At 36.9% G+C, this 21,606-nt stretch overlaps 1 protein-coding gene across 1 annotated transcript in view; it reads right to left on the reverse strand.

Moving 5' to 3' along the window:
- The window catches only part of OPHN1 (oligophrenin 1), a 450,814-nt gene that overhangs the window by 9,735 nt on the left and 419,473 nt on the right, over positions 1–21,606 (reverse strand). Inside the window, exon 20 of the mRNA XM_024737336.1 lies at positions 14,881–15,204. Coding sequence (XP_024593104.1) covers positions 14,881–15,204 — 324 coding nt within the window. The remainder of the gene's footprint in view (positions 1–14,880; positions 15,205–21,606) is intronic.

Consider the following 21,606-nt stretch of genomic DNA (forward strand, 5'->3'; position numbering starts at 1 on the left):
CCCAATGTTCATTGCAGCACTATTTACAATAGCCAGGTCATGGAAGCAACCTAAATGCCCATCAACAGACGAATGGATAAAGAAGATGTGGTACATATATACAATGGAATATTACTCAGCCATAAAAAGGAACGAATTTGAATCATTTGTTGAGACGTGGACGGATCTAGAGAGTGTCATACAGAGTGAAGTAAGTCAGAAAGAGAAAAACAAATATCGTATATTAACACATGTATGTGGAACCTAGAAAAGTTGTACAGATGAGCCGGTTTGCAGGGCAGAAGTTGAGACACAAATGTAGAGAACAGACGTATGGACACCAAGTGGGGAAAACTGCGGTGGGGTGGGGATGGTGGTGTGCTGAATTGGGCGATTGGGATTGACATGTATATACTGATGTGTATAAAATTGATGACTAAGAAGAACCTGCAGTATAAAAAAACAACAAAAACAAAACAAAACAAAACAAAAAGAATTCTGGAACAATGTGAATGAAATGCAAAATAATATATGTGAGACAGTTCATACTCATTGATCCAGTTGATCCACTTTGGGGAACAGGCCCAAAGAAATTAACTCTAAAGAAAAAAAATAAGGAAAACAAGTAGCACATAAACATGCTCCTTTTTTTTTTTTTTTTTTTTTTTTGCGGTAGAAGCCCTAAACATGCTTCTTAACAGCAAAAATTCAGACCCAACCACAAAGGCTGATAAACAAACAATTCAATTCTTACAAGTATTTAACCAATATATATTATGCATGAAATGACAAGGATTTAGGCTAGGTCAAAAAATGGATTCATATAAAATAATATTAAGCGAAAAAAAGTCCACAAAAAATGTTCATGGCCTGATGAACAACATCTGGAAATAGACACGTTTGCAACTATGCAAGGGTGTTAGTAGATCTTGATATTCATTCAATTTTTGTCAGTAAACCTTGGTATTCATTGTTTTCTTCTACAAAACTTTTTAAGGTAAATGTAAAAAATATTAACTTTAATCCATATAATACTGTTGTAAGATTTACCTTAAGTATTTCCACACTGTATTTCTTCTCCTTAAAGATTTTCTCAGTGACTATAAAATGTACAGGATAAGTTCAAACTCCTTAACATAAATTCAAGGTCCTCTATGAGCTGGTCCCAAATTATTAAACCAGGTACTAGTGCTAGACTTTAAATACCAGCTCTACTTTTGTTAAACTGGTCTCCTCACTGGCCCTATCAAAGCAGCAAGCCCTTGACTCTTCTAGATGAGACAGTATGGTACAGTGTGGAAAGTAAGTCTGGAGTTGGGCAGACCCTGCTTTCAGGCCTTATTCTGCGACTTCCAAACTGTGGGACCCTGTGCAGTTATTTCAACTCTTTGACTATCAAGGTATTCATCTGGGAAATGGATATAATAACCCGTCCTCACAAGCTGGTTGTAAGGACTAAATTAGATGGCTTTTAGAGAATACCTAGCATGTAGCTGGGATAAGTAAGTGTTAGACTCTGTTTTGCTTCTTTCCTGATATATGTCCCTGTTCTCATGTCTTATCTGTACTGTAACTACCCCTAAACAGTCAGCTCAAATCTCAATCCTCTGAACACTTGAGCTGGCATTGGTAATTTCCATCCATGTAAGCACTCATGAAGTACTTATATATTGCTCCATGGGGTTTTTTAATTCCTCCAGCTAGTCATTCTGGTGAGGCAGACAGATATGAAAAAAGATAATGATAATACAGTGTGATTGGTGTTCTAATGGAGGTATGAAGCAAGTACTATTCATTTACACACTAGGCTGTATCTTACATTTCTGGACATGCCATTCCCCTTAGCACCTGGTCGGTTACACAGAATTGCAGCTAAAGAGTGACCAAAATAATAATAATAATCCAATTTTTCTAACACATTATAATATTCAAAGCACTCTCCCAATTAACTATTTGATGTTCACAATAAGCTTGGGAGGAAAGAATAGCAGATGGGTCTTATCTTTGCCATTTTATAGAGAAGGAAACTAAGGTTCGGAAAGGTGAACTCACTCACCCGCAATCATATAGTTACGTAAGTGGTAGAGTGAGGACTAAAACTCATATCTCCTGTTTCTGCATCCACTTTTCTTCCCAGTGTCTGCTGTTTTGTTGTTATTAGTAGTAATATAAAAAGTTATAAATGACAATAATAATGGTAATGGTAATAAAATAACTGGTAAAAAACTTTAGCTACCTTTTTTATTGAACACCTGCTCTGTTCCAGGTACTATGATAATATACTCAGTACTTTATGCATATATTCTCATTTAACATTGGCCCTAACCCTGAAAGACAAGAAGCATTATGCCTATTCTACAGTTGAGGAAACAGAAACACAGAGATGAGAAGTATAACCCCATAGTTAATTGGCAATAGATTCAGGTCCATCTGCTTTCCAAAGCCCAAGTGGTCAGAAGTACCAGTGATTTTCAACCTTGGCTATACATTGGGAACATTGAAATTATACAGTACTGGGGACCCATCCCCAGAGAGCCTAGTTTAATTGATTGGGGTAGCACCTTGGTATGGGTATTTTTAAAAGCTCCCCAGGTGATGCTATGTATAGCCAGAGTTGAGAACCACTAGGCCACATGATGCTGCTTGCTCACTGCAGATCGGATTATAACAGCTGACAATGCTGTTCCATTTCTACTGGTCACTGGAGGAGGTATTGGATAGGAAGCATATGCTACAGTCAGAGCCAGAAAACATTTCTACCTGAAGCTGTGTCCACCCTAAGGCTACTGTTTCCTTTGGTGAGAGAACCAGATGACTCCCCCTGAAATATGAAACCCATTCATTTCCCAGTTGCAGCCACATCCAAATAGACATCAACCCAAGGCCTCAGAAAACAAATGTCATCAGCCTTGCATCCTCCTAGGCTCTTTATTGGGTGCTGCAAATTGATGATTCATTTTAAGTCAAACTTTGAAGTAGTAGCAATGGGCTTTCTTGTTTGAAAGACCCCAATGTTGTTCTCTCCTGCCTCTAATTTGCGACAGTGTAGCCACAGTGTCAAACTGAGGAGGCAGGGATGGAAGAGTAATAATAACTGGGAGTCAAAAGACCTAGATTCCAGTCTTAATACTAAAACTAACTTGCTGTGTGAGCTTGAGCAGATCACTTCCCTACCTGTACAATGTGAACTTGGACTATTTTCCAGATCAGTAGGTCCATGATATAAGTCTATAGGCCTATATCTCTCCCCGCTGACTTTTATATGCTACAGTGGAATACTCTAGAAGTCAGTTCTGATCATGTACCTAACCAGCTTGAAAAAAATCTTCAGATAGAAAGATAGATAGATACTAGATTTAGATTTCACAGCTCCCTGTTGCCTGCAGAATAAACTCAAACATTTTTTAACCTGGAATTCACTACCTTCTTCCACCTGGCCTCAACTGATGTTTCTGGTCTAACTTTCCACCCTTCCTCTTTACCTATCCCATAGTCCACAGAAACAGTATTATTTCTTGTTCCACGTACACATCCTTACAATTAATCATTTCTTTCCTAGATGCCCTTTACCCCTTCTAATATGCCCAAATTTGCATCATCTATTAAGATTCAGCTTAAGTGCCACATCTCTTAGAAGCCTAATATGCTCCAAGTTCCTTTCTCTTACTCTTACAGCACCAACCACCTTGTACTTTGAATCAGGGCTCTTTGTTTTGGTGGCTCTATCTCCCCTATTAAAATGGAGCAACCTGAGAGCTAGATCTAAGTGGGATTCCTTTCTGCATGCACCAGGGGCCCAAGTAAATTGCTTTGCATGTAACTGGTATTCAATACTCATTGAGAAAAGAAAAACGCAGTTCAGTCCATTAGAAGGACAACGGAAAAAGCTTTCCCTTTTGAAGTCCCCATTTGTGCCATCTGTGACAAACACAAACATGATATACCCAAATTTCAGGGTTATTCTAAAATCTAAATTGAAAGGTGTTCAATAGACTGAGTGTTCCTTGAGGGCTTTTGTGCCTGGCCTTATGCTCTCACAACAGATGCAGACAAATGATTTGACATTGACTTTGCCATCCAGGGGCTTAAATCTGAGTTGGAGAATGAAGTCATACTCATGGGAAATAAGCATGAATACAGTAACTCAGCATCCACAATTAAAGGGTCAAAGTTGGGTGCCAAAAGAAGTGAGGTAAGGGAGAGTTCCCTCGGGCAGAATTGTCAAAAGGCTTCATGGAGGTAATAGGACTTTAGCTGGACTTTGAGGGATGGCTAAGAATCCTTCCTTGCCCCTTCCCCTTATCAACAGTCCTCCTATTTCTGAGTGTTTGGAATGGTCAGAGATAGGTTGAGGGTGGAAAGAGTAGTTCTGAGCTCTTTTATGACACCTACATTTGAAGCTTGAGGCTTCTCATAGGCTCTAGAATATAGAAGAGTAAATATCTACCATCTTCCATGCCTGCCATTTCCTGAGAGGTTGTTACCCAACCACTACCACTATCATTTTTTGAACTTCTTTTATATTACTAGATGTTTTGTATACCTAATCTTACTTAATCCCCACAAAAACCTTACCTGCAATATAGGCATTGTCCCCACTTACAGTTGAGAAAACTGGCTCAGAGAAGTGAAGTTCACCTAATTAAGATTGTGTAGTTAGTAATTAGCCTCCTGTAAAAGCAAAACAACTGCTACCTTTTACTTAGTACTCATTATGTGCCAAGTACATTGGTATCTCATTTCATCATTACAGCAATCCTATAGGCACAAATATCTTCATTTTACAAATTAGAAATCTAAGGCTCAGAGAGGTTGTGACTTGCCCAAGGTCCCACAGCTAGGATGAGGCAGAGCCAGGATTCAAACTCACATCTCAGTGACTCTGGAGCCTAAGTCATATCTGAGACTCCACTAAGCCTTTTGAGCTTATTGGTATTTTTACCAAATTGTACTTCCTTTTAATTTATTTTTAACCTCGGTCCACAACTTGACTCTTTGGACCTCCCTCTCCAGCCCAACCTATCCTCTCCCTCCCCATTCTCTATCAAATGACCATAACTAAAGAATTTTAGCATTTATAGATTTCTTAGGACTTGATAAACATCAATATTCAACCTTAAGCCAATTTCTTCCACCTTTTTTTACATCCATCTATACCTTACCCGAGAGTACAGAGTAAAGGGAGGCTGTTTTGACTTGTAGATTCCCTCAAACTTCTAGAATCATCTATCTCTTTCTACGACATTCCCCCATGATCACCTTAAAGCCTCTGACCCCTGTGAATCAACTTGGAGTTAGGCTCCAGGAAAGCCAGAGAATGAAAACTAAACACAGTACATTATTAAAAGCATAATGAGTCCAAACAAGAAAATGTGGATAATGGCCACAAAGCTCATTACTGCAAGAGCAAGTCTGTGCCTAATACTTTTAGAGCAGATGCAAATGCTACTCATAGCATTAGTCACCCCAGTGGAGAATTGATGGCCCTGTGGCTGAGCAGGGCCTTACAAGCACCCTTTCCCCAAGCCCAAAAGCATGCTACCAGAATGCAGTCTTCTCTCTCCAGTCAAGACAGAGGCTCCTAAGCCCATATGTCATAGGGTCTCAGTGTGGATGTATTCTCCATTTTTATCTCAGAACCTCTGGCACAGTGAAGGGCTCTTTACCCCATGCTCCTACTGGAATGTATTCTAACTCCCACTAGAACATGGATGACACTGGACTGGGACTAGTTGCTTACATGCCAGCCTCGCCATGAACCTTTGGAGGGCAGGGAACATGGCCATTCATCTTTGTCTCTCTAATTGCACAGCACTGTGCCTGAATAAATGAACAAATACATGTAAGTAGATGTCCTTCCTCTCCGTTCCCCAAAGGAAAGTCCTAAGTCCCTTTGTAGAAGCTACAAAATGCCCTTTCCAAAGCCAGGCCTGGTAAGAGGCAGCAACATCAAAGGAAGGCAGGAAATTTGGCTTGTATAATTTTGTTCCTCCAAAAGTGAATGCTTCTTAGAAAACAGAAAGGGGAAGGTAGCTGAAGCCACTTAAGAAATAAGAATGTGATACCCAGGGAGCCAAGGTTCAATCCCCATCTCCACATCTTACAATGTGGGTGACTCTGGGCAAGCTGTTTCACTTCTCTGAGCCTCAGTTTCTCCATCTGTGAAATTGGGAAAATAAAACTTATCTCAAAGGCCTATCAGAATGATTAGATGCAATAGATGAAGAGACATGTCCAGTTCCACATGTGGAACAGAAAAGGGCCCTTGACAAAATTACATCAGCAAACAATATTGGTTACATTATCAAGTTGAGTGTCATGGAACAAAGCAATTTAACATGCACCTTGTTTTTGCTATCTTTAATTACTAAAAAATATGTGGAGCACATCCAGTCCATTCAAATGTTGGATCAATGCAAGGAGTGAAGATGGTGGATAGGACAGTGGCACAGTTGTATCACTAAAGCAAAGAGACCTATGCATTGACCCTCAGGATGGCAGGCAAAGCTCTGAAGAAGGAGCTGAATTGAAGTGACAACAACAAGATGCAGAGTGGGTCAGCTAAGGTGACAGCTCTCTCCCTGTGACATTGCCATTTCAGGCTGTGGGATAGAACCTGTGGCTAACAACTATTAGTTATAGGTTGGGATCAGAGTTTTTTGCAGTTTTTGTTTAGTTGATATTTGTTCTGATGCCCGATATCTGTCACTGGAGTGACAGCCAAAATGGGGAGGAAGGGAGGGAATAAGATGTGAGGAGGTGGGAGTAGGGAAAGTTCCAAGAGGCAACTACACCAGAGGTTTGGCTAATTCTTCACCAAGGGCAGGAGTACTACCTCAGTTCTACTTCCTGTAGCCAAGGCTGGAGGCATGGGTCTTTGAGAAAACCTGCATCACACTGGCCTGTTGCTAACTGATTTAAGGCAGAAAGCAATGCCAGGGAGTGCTGTGGCCCAGATTTAGATAGTCTGGCTGATACTGGACAGTCAAATGAGTACTCGCATTAACTGAAACCATTAGATCAGAGCAGCTGCCGCCAGCAGCCTGAGGCAGGACTAAGGAGGAAGGGGAAGAGTGGAATGTCGTTGGGATTTAACTTTGCAGCAGAAGATGGTGAAAGCAGAACTGATAGGGAGGGCTAAGTTACTGTGTGGGCTGAGCTGATAAGATCTGACTGACCCCAAGGCTTGGTGACAGGCAAGACAAACTTTACTGTGATGAATATAAGTTGAGTTATCCAGTTATCTACCAGATTGATGTGAAGGTCAACATATGACTTATAAATTGAAGCAGTTGTGTACATAGAAGTCTGGCTTAACTTGTTACTTACGAGAAGAGGCAAATCTTATGAAGGGGAGGAAAAGTGGAAGGAATTAATAACATATTCTGCATATTGATTATATAGCAGATACTTTATTTGTTATTCCTTTTAACCTTAGCAATAATTCTGAGGGATTAACTGTTTCTCCCATTTACAGATAAGGAAACCAAGGTACAAAGAGGTTAAATAACTAAACTGTAATCATACAGATGCATCAGTGTCAAGCTAGAGAATTCATAGTCAGTTACTTAGTAGAAATCTTTTCAGAGTCCCATAGAATAGCTTTTACTGAATTGTGCTCTGAGACAATGCCATCAACCCATATTGAGGTTGTTATATGCAACAACCCACATCATGAAAGCAGCTCCAGACAACATGTAAACGAAGGAACATGTTTCTGTTTATGGACATGGAAAATTGAATTTCATATAATTTTCGTGTCATGTCATATTTTTCTTTTGACTTTTTTTCAACAAATTAAGGCTTAGGCTTGCTAAGTCCTTATAAAAGCTTAAAGACAGTAGGGACCCTGTATGTCTTATTCACTCTTATGTCTTCAACACCTAGAAAGGGGCCAGTTACACAGCAATTATTCTTACTATTTTTAAGTTCTTATATTTTTCTATATTGTGAAATGCCTTAAATCTTTTTTGGAACAGGACATGATATAAAACATAAGGCACATTTTTAAAAGGCTATCTAGCTAGAAAATAAAAGAGTCAGGATATGGATCTAAGCCTTTGTGATATCAAAGTCTCTTTTTTCATAGAATTATATTCCCCCTAGTCCCCTCTAGATTAGTCACAACCTCCCAACATGAGTCTCCCCATCTAGTAGCCAATTAAATTTGCAGAAGTCAGCCACATTTTGAATTTGTAACTTAAAAAGCCCATAGTTTTGCTGCAGTTGTGCCCTCTTGTCCCTATTTCTACTATACTGGAAAGTAAGAATGAGAAAACAATAGTTCACAGGTTCAAAGCTTCTTATAGGAAGGTAAAGTGATAGTTCTGCCTTACTGGAAAGAACACAGACTTTGATGCCTGCCAGACTTGCTAAGACTTAGATCCCAGATCTGCCAGTTACTCACTATGAACCTTTGGCAATTAACACCTTTGGGAGCCTCAGTTTTCTAGTAGAAAAAATATATATATTCTTCACAATAAGTTTGTGAGGATAAGAAATATTATGCTAGTACCTAGTACAGTGCCAGGGACATAGCAGATACTTAATAAATGGTAAATATAATGCACCTAATGTAGAAGCACCAAAATATATAAGGCAATTATTAACAGACTTAAAGGAAGAAATTGATAGCAACACAATAATAGTAGGGGACTTTAACACCCAACTTACATCAATGGATAGATCATCCATACAGAAAGTCAACAAGGAAATAGCAGTCTTAAATGAAACATTAGACCAGATGGATTTGATAGATTTGTACAGAGCATTCCACCCAAAAGTAGCAAAATACATATTCTCCTCAAGTGCACATGGAACATTCTCAAGGATAGACCATATGTTGGGACACAAAACAAGTCTCAATAAATTTAAGAAGATTGAAATAATATCAGGCAACTTTTCCAATCACAATGGAATGAAACTACAAGAATCAACTACAAGAATCTACAAGAATTACAAATACATGGAGAATGAACAACATACTACTGAAAAACTATTGGGACAACAAAGAAATCAAAGGAGAAATCGAAAATTACCTGAAGACAAATGAAAATGAAAATACGACATACTTAAATTTATGGAATGCAACAAAAGTGGTACTAAGAGGGAAGTTTATAGCAACACAGGCCTACCTCAAGAAACAAGAAACACATCTGAAAGAAACAATCTAACCTTACACCTAAATGAACTAGAAAAAAAAGGAAAAAAATGAAGCTCAAAGTCAGTACAAGAAAGGAAATAATAAAGATCAGAGTGGAAATAAATGAAATAGAGACCAAAAAGACAATACAAAAGATCAATGAAACTAAGAGCTGTTTCTTTGAAAAGATAAACAAAATTAACAAACCTTTAGCTAGACACTAAGAAAAAAGTCTCTGATAAGTAAAATCAGAAATGAAAGAACAGACATAATAACAGATACCACAGAAATACAAATAATTATAAAAAAATGTTATGAATAGCTATATGCCAACAAATCAGCCAACCTAGAAGAAATGGACAAATTCTTGAATCCCAACCTTCCAAGACTAAGTCATGAAGAAAGAAAATCTGAATAGACCGATCACTAATAAAGAAGTTAAAACAGTAAACAAAAACCTCTACCAAACAAAAGTCCAGGACGATACGGCTTTGCAGGTGAATTCTACCAAACATTCAAAGAAGATTTAATACCTATCCTTCTCAAACTTTTCTAAAAACTTAAAGAGGAGGAAAAACTTCCTAACTGATTTCACAAGGCCAACATTACCCTGATACCAAAACCAGACAAGGACAACACACACACACACACACACACACACACACACACACACACAGAGTTACAGGCCAATATCTCTGATGAACATGGATGAAAAAATCCTCAACAAAATATTAGTACATCCAATACAATACATTAAAAGGATCATACATTGTGATCAAGTAAGATTTACTCCAGGGATGCAAGGATGGTTCAATATGTACAAATCAATCAATGTATAAACCACACATTAACAAAATGAAAACTAAAAAATGTATCATCTCAATAGATGTAGAAAAAGCATTTGGCAAGATTCAATATCCACATATGATAAAAATTCTCAATAAAATGGGTATAGAAGGAAGTACCTCAACATAGTAAAGGCCATATATTACAAATTCACAGGTAACATCATACTCAATGGTGAAAAACTGAAAGCTATCCCTCTAAGATCAGGAACAAGACAAGGATGCCCACTCTCACCACTCTTATTAAACATAGAATTGGAAGTCCTAGCCAGAGCAATTAGGCAATAAGAAGAAATAAAATGCATCTATATTGGAAAGGAAGAAGTAAAACTGTCACTATTTGCAGATGATGTCATTTTATACATAGAAAACAGAATAAAGAAAAAAGAATGAAAAGAAATGAAGACAACTTAAGAGACCTCTGGGACAACCATAAACACAACAACATTTGCATTACATGGGTGCCAGAAGGAGAAGAAGTAGTGAAAGGAACTAAGAAAATATTTGAAGAGATTATAGTTGAAAACTTCCCTAACATGGGAAAAGAAATAGTTACCCAAGTCCAGGAAGTGCAGAGAGTCCCATACAGGATAAACCCAAGGAGAAACACCCCAGAGACACACAGTAATCAAATTGACAAAAAATAAAGACAAAGAAAAATTATTAAAAGCAACAAGGGAAAAATGACAAATAACATACAAGGGAACTTGCATAAGGTTAACAGCTGATTTCTTAACAGAAACTCTACAAGCCAGAAGTAAGTGGCATGATATACTTAAAGTGATGAAAGGGGAGAACCTACAATCAAGAATATTCTACCTGGCAAGGATCCCATTCAGATTCGACAGGGAAATCAAAAGCTTTAAAGAAAAGCAAAAGCTAAGAGAATTTAGCACACCAAACCAGCTCTACAACAAATGCTAAAAGAACTTCTCTAAGTGGGAAACACAAAAGAAGAAAAGAACCTACAAAAACAAACACAAAACAATTAAGAAAATGGTAATAGGAGCATACATATCAATAATTACCTTAAATATGAATGGATTAAATGCTCCAACCAAAAGACACAGGCTCGCTGAATGGATACAAAAACAAGACCCATATATATGATGTCTACAAGAGACCCACATCAGACCTAGGGACACATATAGACTGAAAGTGAGGGGATGGAAAAAGATATTCCATGAAAATGGAAATCAAAAGAAAGCTGGAGTACCAATACTCATATCAGAAAAAAATAGACTAAAATAAAGAATGTTACAAGAGACATGGAAGGACACTACATAATGATCAGGGGATCAGTCCAAGAAGAAGAGATAACAATTATAAATATATACACACCCAATATAGCAGGACGTCAATACATAAGGCAAATGCTAACAGCTATAAAAGAGGAAATTAACAGTAACACAATACTAGTGGGGGAATTTAACACCTCACTTACACCAATGGACAGATCAACCAGAAAGAAAATTAATAAGGAAACACAAGCTTTAAATGGCAAAATAGACCAGATAGATATAACTGATATTTATAGGACATTCCATCTGAAAACAGCAGATTACACTTTCTTCTCAAGTGCACATGGAACATTCTCCAGGATAGATCACATCTTTGGTCACAAATCAAGCCTTGGTAAATTTAAGAAAATTGAAATCTTATCAAGCATCTTTTCCGACCACAAGGCTATGAGATTAGAAATAAATTACAGGGGGAAAAGACGTAAAAAAACCCCACACACATGGAAGCTAAACAATACATTACTAAATATCCAAGAGATCACTGGAGAAATCAAAGAGGAAATCAAAAAATGCCTAGAGACAAATGACAATAAAAACACGATGATCCAAAACATATGGATGCAGCAAAAGCAGTTCTAAGAGGGAAGTTTATAGCAATACAATCCTACCTCAAGAAACAAGAAAACGCTCAAATAAACAATCTAACCTTACACCTAAAGTAACTAGAGCAAGAAGAACAAAAAAGAACCAAAGATAGTAGAAGGAAAGAAATAATAAACATCAGAGCAGAAATATATGAAATAGAAACAAAGAAAACAATAACAAAAATCAATAAAACTAAAAGCTGGTTCTTTGAGAAGATAAACAAAATTGATTAACCTTTAGCCAGACTCATCAAGAAAAAGAGGGAGAGGACTCAAATCAATAAACTTAGAAATGAAACAGGAGAAGTTAGAACGGACACCATAGAAATACAAAGCATCATAAGAGAGACTACTACAAGCAACTGTATGCCAATAAAATGGACAACCTGGAAGAAATGGACCAATTCTTAGAAAGTATAACCTTCCAAGTCTGAACCAAGAATAAATAGAAACTGTGAACAGATAAAACACAAGTAATGAAATTGAAACTGTGATTAAAAATCTTCCAACACACAAAAGTTAAGGACCAGATGGCTTCACAGGTGAATTCTAACAAACATTTAGAGAAGAGCTAATACACATCCTTTTCAAATTCTTCCAAAAACTTGCAGAGGAAGGAACACACCCGAACTCATTCTACAAGGCCACCATCACCCTGATACCAAAACCAAAGATGCTACAAAAAAACTGATGAAGATAGATGCCAAAATCCTTCACAAAATACTAGCAAACAGAATTCAGTAACACATTAAAAGGATCATACACCATGATCAAGTGGGATTTATCCCAGGGATGCAAGGATTCTTCAATATATGCAAATAAATCAATGTGAAACACCACATTACTAAATTGAAGAATAAAAACCATATGATCATTTCAATAGATACTGAAAGAACTTTTGACAAAATTCAACACCTATTTATGATAAAATACTCACCAGAGAGTGGGCATAGAGGGAACCTACCTCAGCATAATAAAGCCATGTACAACAAACCCACAGCAAACACCATTCTCAATGGTGAAAAACTGAAAGCATTTCTGCTAAGGTCAGGAACAATACAAGGATGTTTACTCTTGCCACTATTATTCAACATAGTTTTGGAAGTCATAGCCATGGCAATCAGAGAAGAAAAAGAAATAAAAGGAATACAAATTGGAAAAGAAGAAGTAAAACTGTCACTGTTTGCAGATGACATGGTAATATACATTGATAATCTAAAGATACCACCAGAAATCTACTAGAGCTCATCAGTAAATTTGGTAAAGTTGCAGGATACAAAATTAAGGGAAAGAAATCTCTTGCATTCCTATACACTAATAATGAAACATCAGAGAGAGAAATTAAGGAAACACTCCCATTCACCATTGCAACAAAAATAATAAAATACTTAGGAATAAACTTGCCTAAGGAGGTAAAAGACCTGTACTCAGAAAACTATAAGACATTGATGAAAGGAATCAAAGATGACACAAACAGATGGAGAGATATACCATGTGCTTGGATTGGAAGAATCAATATTATGAAAGTGACTATACTACACAAAGCAATCTACAGATTCAATGCAATCCCTATCAAACTACCAATGGCATTTTTTACAGAACTAGAACAAAAATTTTTTAAATTTGTATGGAGACACAAAAAACCCCGAATAACCAAAGCAATATTTAGGGGAAAAAAATGGAGCTGGAGGAATGAGACTGACTTCAGACTATACTACAAAGCTACGGTAATCAAGACAATATGGTATTGGCACAAAAGCAGAAATATAGATAAAAGGAACAGAATAGAAAGCCCAGAGATAAACCCATGCACTTATAGTCAACTAATCTATGACAAAAGAGGCAAGGATATACAATGGAGAAAAGGCAGTCTCTTCAGTAAAGTGGTACTGGGAAAACTGGACAGCTAAATGTAAAAGAATGAATTAGAAAACTCCCTAACACCATACAGAAAAATAAAATGGATTAAATACCTAAATGTAAAACTGGACACTGTAAGACTCTTAGAGGAAAACATAGGAAGAACTACGTAAAGAACTCTTTGACATACATCACAGCAATTTCTTTTTTGACCCACCTCCTAGAGTAATGGACATAAAAGCAAAAATAAAGAAATGGGACCTAATGAAACTTAAAAGCTTTTGCACAGCAAAGGAAGCCATAAACAAGAGGAAAAGACAATCCTCAGAATGGAAGAAAATATTTGCAAATGAATCAACGAACAAAGGATTAATCTCCAAAACATGTAAACAGCTCCTGCAGCTCAGTATTAAAAAAACAAACAACCCAATCAAAAAACAGGCAGAAGATCTAAATAGACATTTCTCCAAAGAAGACATACAGATGACCAAGAGGCACATGAAAAGCTGCTCAACATCACTAATTATTAGAGAAATGCAAATCAAAACTACAAGGAGGTATCACCTCTCACTGGTTAGAATGGGCATCATCAAAAAATCTACAAACAACAAATGCTGGAGAGGGTGTGGAGAAAAGGGAACCCTCTTGCACTGTTGGTGGGAAAGTAAATTGGTACAGCCACTATGGAGAACAGTATGGAGGTTTGTTTAAAAACTAAAAATAGAACTACCATATGACCCAGCAATCCCACTACTGGGCATATACCCAGAGAAAACCATAATTCAGAAAGACACATGCACCCCAATGTTCATTGCATCACTGTTTACAATAGCCAGGTCATGGAAGCAACCTAAATGCCTACTGACTGACGAATAGATAAAGAAGATTTGGTCCATATATACAATGGAATATTACTCAGCCACAAATAGGGACGAAATTGGGTCATTTGTAGAGACGTGGATGGACCTAGAGAGTGTCATACAGAGTGAAGTAAGTCAGAAAGAGAAAAACAAAAATCCATTCAATGGAGAATATTTTTAATTGGTAAGATCCTATGCATAATTCTATGTTATTTTAATGAAATTATTAAAGTGAACAATTTCTAGGGAAATATTTTAAAAAAATAGTTGAGGTAATTTCTCTTCCCCGTGGGATTTCCAAGCACTTACCTTCCTTGTGGTGAGCCAGGGGCCGAGGAGCTGGTCTCTTTACATGGAAAGAGGAGGTCTTAGTGGGCCCATGGCCTGGCACAGGTCCATTGGTGGCCTTTGGTATGGCCTTTGTCCCTCCATCCTGCAGCCTAGATACCAACTTCCCCACATCCACCTCGAGGCAGGACTCCAACTTGCCATCTGAAACAGGCCGGCTTGGGGATTTCCTCCCATGATCTGCTTCCCCACTTCTCGGCATAGGCATTTTGGGGTGTTGTGGCATCTTGGATGGTTCTACACTGCTGATGATAGTACCATTCGGTGTTCTGTGTTGGATTTCATCTAGGAAAAGATGGTGCAAAGAGGAAACATTAATGATAACCTTTGTATATATAATATTGCAAAGTTATACACCTATTCAAAGGAGCTATTGTCATGGAACAAATCAATGATATCCCACAAAATCAGTCTCTACCCATTCCAGTTCATGTGGAGTCACAAGTCTCATAAAACAGGGAATTCAATTTAAGATCTGAGTATTATTTTCATGACCACAATTCAGCAAAACCACAATATGCCAAGATACTTTATTTAAAGGGATATGTTAAAAAGGGACCTAAGAGACCCCAATCAATTGTACATTATATTACTTTTAAATAAGGTACCATTTAATCCCTATTTCTATTTCTCTCAAAAGTAATTTATAAAGATCTCTTAAATTTCAAGGTAATACACTTAACAGAATTTAACTTCTTTCTCCATCCTCATAAAGACATCCTCAACTCACCACTTTATGGCTTTCCCTTAGCTTTTGTGGTCTACAATTTCCTGTGACAATAGTATATGCTTTTCAGTTGCCCTGTTTCTTAAGTAAAGCTTTGAGTCTCTAATAAGAGCCAAGGATATTCTCCCTAGAAAAATTAACCTACACAAATACATGTAAAATTTTGAAAACTAATTTTAAGAGATTCATGGAACCCCCTGAAGCTGTTAATGAACCCCCGATTGAGAACTCCTGCTCTAAGGAAATTATCACCTTCCTTGGTAATAGAAAATCTAGATCAGAGTGTAGTGGTTAAGAACAGAGGTTCTGGTCAGCTAAATGAGACCTGAGAGATATGTCAACCAGTTGTAATATATGCGTCTTATTTGGATCCTGGTTTTTTTCAAAAAAAATGTAAAAATAGGAGAATTTGAATACTGACTAGATAGTGATCTTAAGGAATTACTATTTTGTTTAGTGTTCTTTTCTTTTATATATGACGATGGTATTGAGATTTTGGTTAAAATAGTGTTCTTATCTTTTACAAGTACATACTGAAACATTTATGGATGAAATGACATGATGTCTGAGTTGGGGCAATCGGTAGGGGTATAGATGAAACAAGATTGGGCATGTGGCAAGGATTCTTCGAAAAATGCAAATCAATCAATGTGATACACCATATTAACAAATGGAAAGAGAAAAACCATATGATCATCTCAATAGATGCAGAAAAAGCATGAAGAAGATGTTCTGGAATTAGATGTTTGCACAAGCTTGTGAATATACTGAAAACCACTGACCTACACTTGAAAAGGGTGAATTTTATTTCATATGAATTATATCTCAGTTTAAAAAAAAGTTAGAAAATTGTCTAGAGTGGGTGATCCCATTGGTGATCTTCTGGCACAAAGAACTCCTCACACAGAGGGGCAAATTAAGACCCAGAATAAGGAAGTGACTAGCCCAAGTTATTCAGTAAACTAGTGGCCAAGGTGAAATTATATCTCAGGTCTACTATCACCCAGTTCATTCATTTAGTACACACATTTATTGAGGATTTATGATATGCTAGATACTATGCTGGCACTAGGGATACAGCGTGAAAAATTTCTGCTGGCATAGAGATTATATTTTCTGGTGTGTATTTGGGGAGATTGTAAATAGACAAATAAATGAGTTTATCCAATTAAAATGGGAGTATGGAACAACAGAGTAGGCATTCAGTGTTCCCTTCTACTTTCTCCTAAATGCCAGATCACCTCCTAAGGAGGTGATCCCTTAAACTGGGTGATCTCTTTCCCTTCATTATTCTCTATACACCCAGCCATTTATTCTACAAGTATTTAATGAACACATGGGATATATAGGAATTGTTCTAGAGGCTGGTGATAAAAGTGGATCTGACATTCTAATGGGAAAGACAGATAATAAACATGTGAACAAAGTAGCAAGTGATAGGAATAAAATAAAGCAGTGTAAAAGGATAGAGAGTAATGGAGAAGGAGAAAGATCTATTTAAATAGAGTATTCAGAGAAGGTCTCTATGAAGAGATGTCATTTAGCTGAGATCTGAATGAAGGAGTAAAGTTTGCAAAGTTCTGGAGGAAGAATGTTTAGGACCAAGAGAACAGCAAATATAAAGGCCCTTGGGTAAGTTTGACATGTATAAGGAACGGCAAAACCAATGAGATTAGAGCAGAGAGAACAGAGGGTACAGAGGGACAGTGAAGTTCAGAAATGAGATCAGAAAGGTAAGTGAGGATCATATAATGCAGAATAAAATGTAACTTTTCTTCTACAAATGGAGAGAAGTCACTGGAAATTTGGACCAGAGGGAATGATATGATCTGATTTACATTTTTAAAAGAATACACATCTTACTGGCTGCTGTGGAGAACAAATTATAGTCAGGCAAGAAGAAAAGCAAGGATAAGAGTTTGGAAGCTCCTGTAGCCACCCAAATAAGAGATGATGGTGGCTCTACCAGGAAGGTAGCAGTAGGAATTAGTAGGTTCAACATACAATGTGCACGGAGAGCTAAGAGGAATTGCTGATGGATTAGGTGTAAGGTAAAAGGGAAAGAGAGTAATCAAGGATCATCCCAAAGTTCTTGACCTTAGCCATTGGGTGACTGGTACTGCCAATTACTTAGATGAGGGAGACCAGAGTAAGAGTAGATTGAGGAGGAATAGGAAATCAAGAGTATTTGTACATTTTGAATTGGAAATGTCCATGAGTCATCTAAAGAGAGATGTTGAACAGGGAGTCTGAGATGGGAAGAGGGGAGATAGTACTCCTTGATATATAAATTTGAAAATCATCCTCATATTTTAAAGATATTTAAAACCACGAGACTGAATGAGATCATGCAGAAAACAAATATAGACAAAGAAGTGGACTGAGAAAAATAGAACAGAACAAAACAAAACAAAACTCTGGGACCTTCCAACATGTAGAAATTGAGAAGAGAAGGAAAACCAAGAGGAGACTGAAATGGAATGTCTAGTGAGGTAGAAGGCGAGTTTGGTGTCCTGAAAGCTAAGTGAATAAGTGTTTCAAGAAGGAAGAGTAACTAAAATGAAATGCTTCTCACAGGCTGAGTATGATAAGAATAGTGTAGTGGCACATGGAGATTGTTGGTAATCTTGACAAAAAAGGTCTCAACAGAGTAATGAGGAGAGAGGTCCATTTAAAATGGGTGCAGAATCCATACTAAGCAATTATTCAACTTAATGGCATTTATTTGTTTATCTGTATCTATCTATCTATCTATCTATCTATCTATCTATCTATCTATCATCTATCTATCTCCATTTAGCCTATAAACTCCTTGAGGCCAGGGACTGTCTTAATTCCACCTAGCATGGTACTTAATCCATGTGAGCTGATTTTCTCCCCAGCTTTATCGGGATATAATTGACAAATAAAAATTGTATATATTTAAGGTATACAATGTGATGTTTTAATATATGAATACATTGTAAAATGAGTACCACAATCAATCTAATTAACATATCCATCACCTCATATAGTTTCCAATTTTGTGTGTGGTAAGAATATTTAAGATCTACTCTTTTCACAAACTTCAAGTATACAATATAGTATTATTAACTACAGTCACAATGCTGTATCATATCTCCAGAACATATTCATCCTGAATAACTGAACCTTTGTACCCTTTGATCAAACACCTCCCCATTTCACTCTCCCCTAAGTCCCTGGCAGCCACCATCCTACTTTATGCTTCTATGAGTTTGACTTTTTTAGATTCCACATATAAGTGAAATCATGCAACATTTATCTCTCTGCCCTTATCTCATCTCACTTAGCATAAGGTCCTTCAGGTTCATCCATGTTGTCACAAATTACAAGTTTTCCTTCTTTTGTACCTAAGGCTGAATAATATTCCATTTTGTGTGTGTGTGTGCACCTGTGTGTGTTTCTGGGTGTGTGTCTATGTATCTCTCACATTTTCTTTATCCATTCATCTGTTGATGAACACTTTGGTACTTCCATATGCAGCTATTGTAAATAATGCTGCAATGAACATGAGAGTGCAGATATCTTTTCGAGATACTAATTTCATTCCCTTTGGATATATTCCCAGAAGTGGAATTACTGGATCATATGGTAGTTTATATTTCTTCATTGACACAGTTGGTAACTTTTATTCTGTGGGCAACCAAAAAGAAGTAACAAGATCACAAAATATGAAGAACTGTTAATAAGTGGTATGAGTGAAACAAACTAGAGACAGAGGCAAACAACCAAGGAGAGCCACTTTGGGTGTGGTTGAGGAGGGCCTTTTGGAGGAGGTGGCATTTATCTGAGACCTGAAGCATAAGAATGACCCAGCCATGTGAAGGTGCCGAGGGAGAGTGTCCACCAAAGGAGATAGCAGGTGCAAAGGCCTGGATTATGAGGGCATGCTTGAGGTCCTGAAAGAACCTGATATACCTGGAGGATGGGGATGATACATGTATCAGTAGTTCATTCCTATGTGTTGTTGAGTAGTACTCCATTGTATGCATATACCACAATTTGTTTGTTCATTCATCAGTTGATGAACATTTAGGTTGCTCACAGTTTTTGGCTGATATGAAAAAAGCTGCTATAAATATTCAAATGTAAGTCTTTGTGAAGCTGTGTTTTCATTCCTCTTGGGTACATACTTAAGAGTGGAGTTGCTGGGTTATGTGGTAGCAATTATTTGATTGCTTTTTGTTTTTGTTCCTGTGTATGGGTCATGCTTTCTCGTTTCTTTAGATATCTCATAATTTTTTATTGAAAACTGGACAGTTTAAGTAATATAGCAACTCTGAAATTCAGATTATCTCTTCTCCCCAAGGTTTGTTGTTGTTGCTGTTTATTTTAGTTATTATTGTTAGTTTACTGACTTTTTTCACCCATTTATGTTAAATCTGTATTCTTTGTTGAGTGTGGCCACTAAAGACACTGCTTAGTTAGTTTTGTGGTCAGCTAATGATTAGACAGAGATTGCCTTAAAACACTAAGAACCAATATGACTCCCAGTGTTTGCAAAGGGGCTCTGTATCAATGTTTGAGTATGCCTTGAACACTCAGCCCGGCAGTTGACAACTCTATATGGTAGTTTATTTTTAATTTTTTGAGAAACATACACACAGCTTTCCATAATGGCTGTACTAATTTACATTACCACCAACAATGTACAAGGGTTCCCTTTTCTCCACATTCTTGTCAACACTTATCTTTTGTCATTTTTTTGTAATAACTATAATGGGTGTGAGATGATATCTTGTAGTTTTGATTTGCATTTCCCTGATGATCAGTGATGTTGAGTAACTTTCCATATACCTGATGGACATTTATTTGTCTTGTTCTGAGAAATGTCTATTTAGGTCCTTTGACCTTTAAAAATTGGGTTATTTCTTTTCTTATTATTGAGTAGTATGAGTTCCTTATGTATTTTGGAATATTAACCCCTTATCAGACATATGATTTGCAAATATCTTCTCCTATCCTGTAGGTTGTCTCCTCACTTTCTTGATTGTTTCCCTTGCTGTGCAGGACAAATCACATTTGTCCATTCTGCTTTTGTTGCCTATACTTTGGGGGTCATATCCAAAAAAATCACTGCCCAGACCAGACAATGCCAAGTAGCTTTCCCCCCACATTTTCTTCTTGTAGTTTTACAGCTATAAGTATTACATTTATGTCTTTAATCCATTTTGAGTTGATCTTTGTACATTGTGTGAGATAAGGATCCAATTTCTCTGCATGTGGATATCCATTTTTCCCAACACCATGTACTGAAAAGACTATACTTTCCCATTGTGTATTCTTGACACCTTTATCAAAGGTCAATTGATCATAAATGTGTGTACTTTTTCAGGGCTCATTATTCTGTTTCATTTGTCTATATGTCTGTTTTTATGCCAGTACTATACTCTTTTGGTTACTATTGCTTTGTAGTATATTTTGAAATCATAAAGTCTTCAACTTTGATTTTCTTTCTCAAGATTGCTTTGGGGTCTTTTATCATGAAGTTTACATATAATATAGTTATAGCAGTCTGTTTAAAGCTAACAAAGTAACATTGACTACATATAATAACTCTACATTTTAACGACTGCTACCCCTACATTTTATGTTATTGATGTCATAATTTATAACTTTTTAGATTGTGTATCCATTAACAAATTATTGTAGCTATAGTTATTTTTAATACTTTTGTAATTTCACTTTCATACTAGAATTACAAGTGGTTTACACATCACTATTACAGTATTAGAATATTCTGAATTAGGCTATATTATGTTTACCAATTTGTTTTATACTTTCATATGTTTTCATGTTGTTACTGTCCATTTAGTTCAACTTGAATACCCTCTTTTAGCATGTCTTATTTATTTATTTAATTGAAGTACAGTTGATTTACAACGTCCTGTTATTTTCAGGAGTACAGCACAGTGATTCAGTTATATATACAGTACAGT

The sequence above is a fragment of the Neophocaena asiaeorientalis genome, unplaced genomic scaffold (genome assembly GCF_003031525.2).
Source record: "Neophocaena asiaeorientalis asiaeorientalis breed wild unplaced genomic scaffold, Neophocaena_asiaeorientalis_V1.1 scaffold372, whole genome shotgun sequence".
Lineage (NCBI taxonomy): Eukaryota > Metazoa > Chordata > Mammalia > Artiodactyla > Phocoenidae > Neophocaena > Neophocaena asiaeorientalis.